The following is an 8598-nucleotide window of genomic DNA, read 5'->3' as shown; positions in this document are numbered from 1 at the left end:
TAAAGTTCGCTACGAAGCGGTTTGGCGGAAATGAAGTAATTTTTGACAGATTTCGCTCTGTCAGATTTTTCTAGCAAAATTCTTACAGAAATCTAACAGATTTCGCTCTGTTAGAATATTCTAGCAAAAATCGTACAGAATCTTTACAGGCCTGCTAGAATCATTCTAGCAGGATTCTAGCAGAACCAACTCTGCTAGAATTTCTCGTGACCGGGCGTAAGTGGGTGAGGTTATTGGGAGAAAAAAATAAAAGATTAAAAAATTAAAAAAAAAAACAAAAAGGTAAACAATCCGTAAAACTTTGAAATTGGCTTATTTTATTCAAAATCGAGAAAAGGTCATATAAATCCAGATTTTTAAACGAAAATGGCGTTCGAACGCCCGAAATTTCAATATCACGTGGTGATACCAACATTATGAAAAAAGTGTACCATGGCATGACAGCCACATTTTTTCTAATGTTGCGCGATTTTGACATTTCAGACGTTCACCATTTCGAACGCCATCTTCGCTTAAAAACCTGGATAAGCTATTGTGTTTCATATCTAGAGTATTTTTTGAAATGGTCCTATAAACTACATATTGTGTTTATAGGACCTTATGTAAATTTCGCTTTCCATTTTCTTGCTCTCTTGCAGAACTGCTGCAAAAGAGAGAGTTGCAGAAAAGTAAGGGGATGCGCTGCACAAAAGTTACTTTTGCTAGCTGCATAATTTTGCAGAAATTTTGCAATTCTGCGGGTACGGGAATAGACCTCTTGATTAACCTCAACATCCCCCCCCCCTCCCCTACCCTGACTTTGATTAGAGTCGAGGAACATAAACTTCGAAAAATATTTGCAACGGCCTTACAATTTATGGACCCCGAATTCAGAACCATCATTGACAGTCATTGCCCTAATTTCACATCATCATCTACCACCTTAACATAAAATCAATCAGGTTTTACAGCGTGACGTCACGAACATTTTTACTGAGACACACGTGCAAAAAATGTAAACAGTGCTGCCAAGCTGTCCAATTTCTAACCTAAAAACCGAGTCGGCGTAAAACCTAATTAATTGAATTTCTGGCACATTCTGCCACCTTTCCAACCACCTCCCCCTAAAAACAGGTCGAAAAACACTCCCCATCTCACACACACCGCCTGAACGATCCGTGTACCGACACGTCACCGCCCGCGGTTGTGTGCGTGCCATCTGTCACATTTCGCTTTGCCGTGTGCCTTCGCATTTTGCACTCTCATTTTGTAATCGTTTCTTTCTCGTCGCATTTTCAAGCCATCACGCCAGCTCGAATTTTCACACTGTACAGTGTTAAGTAATTTACAGTAAAAATTTGTTAAATTCACCAAACTGTTTTGAGTTAAATTTATCGGAAAACTTCGCGGCGGTGTTTGCGCGGTGCTTTTGAAGTTGAAGTTGATTGTTTTCGTTGGTTTTTGCGGGGGGAATTTGATCGATTTTTTCCTGAAAAATTGACGCTAACGAGGTTAACCGAAGTGACGCTTGGGTGTTTAGATAAGGGATAAACATTAAGAATGAGTTCCGACGAGGAGCAGCAAGTGGAAGAGGTGTCCCCGTCACGGAAGCGGGCCCGCACGTCCAGAGGGACGGACGATTCGTCGGGGCCGTCCCCGTCGAAGAAGCCGGACGATTCGGAACTGGACGGAATCCATTATGCGTGCAGCGTAAGTTTCGTTTTGCGTTTATTTTTGGAGGATTTCATCAGATCTAACCTAAATTGTGTTTGACGTGTTAATTTTCGTCGCGTTCCGGTGGGAGATAGGTTTGCGACCAGGTGTTCCTGCACAAGGCCAACTACCTGCGGCACACGCAACGGCACGAACCGCCGGGCGGGTTTCTGTGCTCGATCTGCGTCCAGCCGTTCACCACCGACTGGGACCGGAACAAGCACAAGCGGGACGAGCACAGCGTCTTCCGGTGCCGGCTGTGTAAGGAGGAGTTCCCCGTGGAAGACGATTACAATGAACACATCCAGGAGCAGCACGCAGGGCGGGACCGGGAGTACGACATCTGTCCGACCTGCGGGCAGCAGTTCCGGACGGCGTCGCAGCTCAAGTGAGTAACGGCGGGCAGGGTTGATGGGAAGATGGCGGCTTGAATTAAGTTGGAATTGGTTTTGAGTGTATTCAATTTTTGGAGGGAAAGTTTGAAGTTGCACTCAGAAATGCTTTTGGTCAAGTTTTGAAAGTATGAAATTAAATTTTATGGTTTAATATTCAAAATGCATTTATGAGTTAGATTTGTTTTAACTTTTTTTGCGAAAAAACTTCTTGACGATGAACTTTTCCCTCCCGCCAGGGTCCACATCGAGTCCAACTGCGGCACGGACAAGAAGCACGAGTGCGAGGAGTGCCACCAGCGCTACTTGACGCTGGCCTCGCTGAACGCGCACATGATCAAGCACGCCGGCATCAAGAGCCATCTGTGTAACTTTTGCGGCGCCAGCTTCCTGAACAAGGGCCAGCTCAAGGTGCACGTCCGGATGCACACCGGCGAGCGGCCGTACAAGTGTAATGTAAGTGGTCACTTGGCAGAAGTTTTATGAATTGGGATTGATTTTTTGTGTTTTTCTTTGAATTTCAGCAATGCGATAAGGCCTTTGCCCATCGGGAAAGTTTGATCACCCATTCGACGACCCACTCCGGGATTAAGCCGTACTACTGCAGCTACTGCCAGAGTCGGTTCTCGTGCATTGGTAGGATTTTTCAAGTTATTTTTTTTAGTTGAGATTATTCAGAATGTTTGTTTTACAGGAAATTTGCTCAAACATCGTCGAGCTCGCGCAGACACGTGTGGATTGCCGCAGTACTGCCAAACTAACAAGATCGCCGCCAGACCAAACATCAAGAGTGAGTACTCTTTGAATCAATCTTTTTTAGGCTCGGAAGGAACGCAAAACTTTTACAAAAAAAAAAACGCCAAAGAAACCGGTCAAGGAAGGGGTTTTTTTCCAATGCGACTGAAAAAAATAAATAAAAAAGTATCGAGGTTTTTAAGCAAAGATGGCGTTCGAATGGTGAACGCCTGAAATGTCAAAATCACGCAATGGTACCAACATTACGGAAAAAGTGTGCCATGGCATGACAGCCACATTTTTTTCTCTAATGTTGGTGCTACGGCGCGATTTTGACATTTCGGGCGTTCACCATTCGAACGCCATCTTCGCTTAAAACCTAGAGATCCTTAATAGGGAGACTGGTCGAAGTGAATTTGACGTACCCAAACAGACACGAGTTTGACGTATCCAAACGAGCATTTGCCTTTACGCCCAGCAAAACTTATCAGTCTTGCCAAGCTCAAAACATACGTTGCCAGATCGATTTAGCCAGCTTAGACCAGTCTCCCTATTTAGGGTCTCTATTAAAACCTGGATAAAAATTAAAAAAAATGAGCCAGTTTCAACATTTTAATGAAAAAAGTGTTTTAAAATGCATTATACACCTGTCCTGTTGTTTTGCAATCATTAGTTACCAAAATATCTAAGTATTGACGAAAATTTTATTTTTTGCGACATAAACTTTGAAAAAATTTGCAACGGCCTAATTATAAAATACATATATTTAAACAAATAAAAAAAGGAAATTTAGAAAATCTGAAACATAGAAATTCAAAATTACAAATCGGAAGCAGTATTTTAAAAGGCCTGCTTTTGATTTGCATTTCGACTTTAGTGAAAAAGTTACCCTTTTCAAATATTGCTCCAGAAATGCACAAAATTCAACAATTCTAAAATTCAAACATTTTAATATTGAAGTATTTAAAAAAAATCCGAAGTTCAAATATTTAAAGCATGAAAAATTCAAGAAATTACAAGAGAAATTCCAAAAGTTTTGAAATTCAGAAATATAGAAATTCTAGGCTTTCTAGGCTTTAAGGCTTTCTAGGCCCAGTTATTTAATTCGAAAATGATGAACTCCTCGTCACAGTGTCCTGATGCAAACAATGATCGAGCTCGAGCTGTCACAGCCCTGCGAAGTATGTTGGCTGACATTTCGGGCGGTCAGTCAAAAAAACCAGCTTGAAGTTGCCTGACAAAAAACTTTTGCTAGAAAGAGATAGGAAACCTGATGCAAACAAATGTCCAGCTGTCATGTAAACATACTTTGAATGTGTTGGTAATTTTCTGACTAGAAAGCCTTATAGACAAAAAATCTGAAATTATAACATTCAAAGTAAAATTTCGAAAATATCAAAAATCTAAAAAGTTAAACAATTCAAATGTTCAATCATTTTACATTTAAAAAAAACTAAGGTAGGAATTTTAGAATTTAAAAATTGAAAAATTGTAAAATTTGAGAATTTACGAATTTAGGAATTTAGAATTTAAGGATTTATAAATTTAAGAATTTAAGCATTTAAGAATTTAAGAATTTAGGAATTAAAGAATTTAAGAACTTAAGAATTTATGAATTTAAGAATTTAAAAATTTAAGAATTTAAGAATTTAAGAATTTAAGAATTTAAGAATTTAAGAATTTAAGAATTTAAGAATTTAAGAATTTAAGAATTTAAGAATTTAAGAATTTAAGAATTTAAGAATTTAAGAATTTAAGAATTTAAGAATTTAAGAATTTAAGAATTTAAGAATTTAAGAATTTAAGAATTTAAGAATTTAAGAATTTAAGAATTTAAGAATTTAAGAATTTAAGAATTTCAGAATTTCAGAATTTCAGAATTTAAGAATTTAAGAATTTAAGAATTTAAGAATTTGAGAATTTGAGAATTTGAGAATTTAAGAATTTAAAAATTTAGGAATTTAAGAATTTAAGAATTTAAGAATCTAAGCATCTAAGAATTTAAGAATTTAAGAATTTAAGAATTTAAGAATTTAAGAATTTAAGAATTTAAGAATTTAAGAATTTAAGAATTTAAGAATTTAAGAATTTAAGAATTTAAGAATTTAAGAATTTAAGAATTTAAGAATTTAAGAATTTAAGAATTTAAGAATTTAAGAATTTAAGAATTTAAGAATTTAAGAATTTAAAAATTTAAGAATTTAAGAATTTAAGAATTTAAGAATTTAAGAATTTAAGAATTTAAGAATTTAAGAATTTAAGAATTTAAGAATTTAAGAATTTAAGAATTTAAGAATTTAAGAATTTAAGAATTTAAGAATTTAAGAATTTAAGAATTTAAGAATTTAAGAATTTAAGAATTTAAAAATTTAAGAATTTAAGAATTTAAGAATTTAAGAATTTAAGAATTTAAGAATTTAAGAATTTAAGAATTTAAGAATTTAAGAATTTAAGAATTTAAGAATTTAAGAATTTAAGAATTTAAGAATTTAAGAATTTAAGAATTTAAGAATTTAAGAATTTAAGAATTTAAGAATTTAAGAATTTAAGAATTTAAGAATTTAAGAATTTAAGAATTTAAGAATTTAAGAATTTAAGAATTTAAGAATTTAAGAATTTAAGAATTTAAGAATTTAAGAATTTAAGAATTTAAGAATTTAAGAATTTAAGAATTTAAGAATTTAAGAATTTAAGAATTTAAGAATTTAAGAATTTAAGAATTTAAGAATTTAAGAAGTTAAGAAATTAAGAATTTAAAAATTTAAGAATTTAAAAATATAAGAATTTAAAAATTTCAGAATTTAATAATTTATGAATTTTAGAATTTTGTTACCTAAGAATTTTAAAATTGTGGAATCATCGTTTTTTTTTTTATTTTAAAATGTCTATTTTTTTAATTTTATGTGTTTCAACGTGTTCAACGTGTTTTCAAATTTTTGAATTTGAATTCTTGAATTTTAGAATTCTTTAATTTTAGTTTTTTTAATATTTGAAATTTTGAAAATTTTAAAATTTGAGAAATTTCAACAATTTAGAATTTTTGAATTTATGAAATTAGTCACCTAGGAATTTGAAAATTGAATTATCAAAAAAAATGTTTATTTGAATTTTTGGAAATTTATTTAAAATTTAGCATTTTGGTTGTTTTTTAAAGCTCTTTATTTTTTTCCATAGAGCCTCATGCGTCAATGACCGCGTTCGTTCCGATCCCCGTACCTAGCTTTAAATTGAAACTAATCAATCCCTCTCCTTCAGCAATGCCCAACCTCACCGATCGCCCAGTCTACACCCAGAAGGTTGTACAGCGCTCGAGTCCGGTAAAGTCGCGCAGCAAACCGAAGCCGAGCGAAATAGTCGTCTCCGTCGAGGTGGTTCCGCCGAAGAAGCGCCCCAGCAAACAGGTGGCCCGCCCTGCGTTGCCACCGCCGCCACCCTCGACCGTCCACTCAGATGAAGAAGACGATCGTACGAAGGACTTTGAGGACGAGTACTACGAGAGAAAGCCGAACGTGGCCAAGCTAAAGGTGGCTCCGGCCGCCGCCGGGTCCAAGTATCGGCGGTTGGTCGATCTTAAGGTCGAACCGGGCGATTCGGACGAGGCTGGCGAGTGTAGTGTCGTTAAGGTCGAGAAGCAAGCCGCCAGCAGTGGAGACGATGAGCACGTCGAGTTCTTTGAGGTGAAAATCGAGCAGGAGAACGACGAGTTGATTGAAACCATCGAGGAGGAAACGCTGGAGGAGTACGAGGAGGTCCTGTCGGAGAAGGTGGTCACGCTGGACAGCAAGGGACGCGCCGTCGTGGACAGCGACGACGACTTCAACGACGCCACCAACGAGGACTACCTTGAAGAGGCGACGGACGACTTCCAACCGCCAAAGCAGCAGGATCAGTATCATGATGGCGATGTCGTGATTAAGCGGAAATTTACCACGAAGCCACCGGTGGTGACGCAGCCGAAGCGACGCGGACGGCCCAAGCGACCGCCAGCGCCAAAGTTCCAGAACGTCAACCCGGAGCATGTGTAAGTTTTGAAGCTTATCGCAGATTGTTGAACATTTTAGTAACAACTTCAATCCCTTTTCAACCAGGATCGTGATCAACTTGGAGGAGAAGCAGAAGGTCATCGACGAGCAGCGGGCCATTTACGACGCAAACATCATCGAGGTCACCGTCGGCTGTCTGCAGTGCGGCATCTGTCCGGCGCAGTACTGTTCACCGTTTCTGGCTGCCCGTCATCTAGAGCGCGACCACGGCATTATGATGCACGAGCTGGGAGAAACGCTCCGCTACGATCGCGTGTTCACGCGCGAGCGCAAATATCAGTGCCGCTTCTGCAACCGTCTGTACGTGAACGAAAAAGCGCTCGAGAAGCACATCCTGCTGCACGGACCAAACGGCACGGCCGTGCACAAGTGCCCAATCTGTACGATCTACTTCGAATCGGAAGAGGATGCACTGAACCACTCCCGGATCGAGCATCGCGAGAAGCTCGAATGTCCGGTGTGTTTCAAGTTCTTCAGCAATCAAGAACGCATGATCAAACATCGCAAGCAGATCCACGAACAGACCCGCGTCAAGCAGGACCACGTCTGCCCCAAGTGTGGCAAAAACTTTTCATCCCGCGGGGCCGTGTCCGATCACGAGCGCTCCAACTGTGGCCAGAACCCGATCTACCCGTGCGAAATCTGCGGCAAGCGCTACAACACGTCGTCCTCCCTCAAGAACCACTACAGTCTTCACTCGGACGAACTGCCGTTCTCCTGTCAGTACTGCGGCAAGTGCTACCGCACCCGGGGCCAGGTCAAGGTTCACGAGCGCACCCACACCGGTGAGAAGCCATACGCGTGCGATTTCTGTCCGAAAAGGTTTGGCCATCGCGAGACGCTTCACACGCATCGGTCGCTGCACACCGGCATCAAGCGGTACATGTGCTCTGGCTGTGGAATGCGCTTTACGTGCATCTCGAATCTGCAGGCTCATCGGCGGTCGCACAAAACCACCTGCGGCATGATTCCGACGTACTCGAAGGTGCGCGGACCGGACGGAGTGCACGAACTGCCTGAGGGGTATGAGCTGCCGTACCCGCTGAATGATCAAGAAACGTAAATTTTTAAGTGCTTTTTTATCCTTGTAATGTACCTACCTACTATGAACACGATAAATCTAATCAATAAAGGTAGAATAAGCACAAGATTCTGTTTTATTCTTGAGAAGAGAAATTGCATTCTGACGAAACCTTGTAGCATTTAGTCAAAAATCACAGAGCATTCCGGATATCCAGATTCCGGCCATCCACTTCGCGATCACGTTCACGGTTCACGACAGGCTTTTCCAATTTCTCCAACGCTTTGAACATCCAATGGCAATGTGCTCCGAAGTCCCACTGCCCAGGTACCAGCGCTGGTCCTCTCCATCACCACCGGAGTGGCCACAAACTCCCAACAGCAGAAACATGAGCTGGTGTACTCCAAATCGACGTCTGCTATCGTCCCGATGATCAAATTTTTGCACTTCCAGTCTTGCTCAGCTTCTTTTTTGCCTATTTCTCTACCATCACCGCAACGTTGTCCGTTTCCGGGATGTTCCAGAAATCCTCTACCTCTTGCACGATGCAATGTTCTTAAACTCTTCTAGGTAACTCAGCATCCGATACCTCTAGGTTTAGGAACCGCTCCCATCCAATGGTTTGATCATCGTCTCCCATCTCGCAAAACAAACTGCGCCAATAGAATCTTCCAAAAACTTTTCACTTTGGGTTAGGGGCTTTGTAGGTCCATAA

The 8598-nt window shown here is 39.6% G+C and overlaps 1 protein-coding gene across 1 annotated transcript; it reads left to right on the top strand.

Moving 5' to 3' along the window:
* Positions 1-1242: 1242 nt before the first annotated feature.
* Positions 1243-8010, top strand: LOC6044553 (zinc finger protein 3 homolog). Its single transcript, XM_038255419.1, has 7 exons — positions 1243-1689; positions 1788-2080; positions 2324-2540; positions 2609-2720; positions 2779-2874; positions 6075-6840; positions 6908-8010. The coding sequence occupies exons 1-7, from the start codon at positions 1540-1542 to the stop codon at positions 7923-7925; spliced, it is 2652 nt and encodes an 883-aa protein (XP_038111347.1). The 5' UTR covers positions 1243-1539; the 3' UTR covers positions 7926-8010.
* The last annotated feature ends 588 nt before the right edge of the window (positions 8011-8598 follow it).

The sequence above is a fragment of the Culex quinquefasciatus genome, chromosome 2, assembly GCF_015732765.1.
Source record: "Culex quinquefasciatus strain JHB chromosome 2, VPISU_Cqui_1.0_pri_paternal, whole genome shotgun sequence".
Classification (NCBI taxonomy): domain Eukaryota; kingdom Metazoa; phylum Arthropoda; class Insecta; order Diptera; family Culicidae; genus Culex; species Culex quinquefasciatus.
The sequence above is the reverse complement of the archived record's forward strand: the minus strand, read 5'-3'. Positions and strand labels throughout refer to the sequence as shown.

What these genes read in the sequence shown, in the direction of transcription:
- LOC6044553 (XM_038255419.1), top strand. Translation starts at nt 1,540, where the DNA reads ATGAGTTCCGACGAGGAGCAGCAAGTGGAAGAGGTGTCCCCGTCACGG. An exon ending in GAGTCGGTTCTCGTGCATTG is followed by an intron (nt 2,721 to 2,778) that starts GTAGGATTTTTC and finishes TTTGTTTTACAG; the next exon opens with GAAATTTGCTCAAACATCGT. An exon ending in CGCCAGACCAAACATCAAGA is followed by an intron (nt 2,875 to 6,074) that starts GTGAGTACTCTT and finishes CCTCTCCTTCAG; the next exon opens with CAATGCCCAACCTCACCGAT.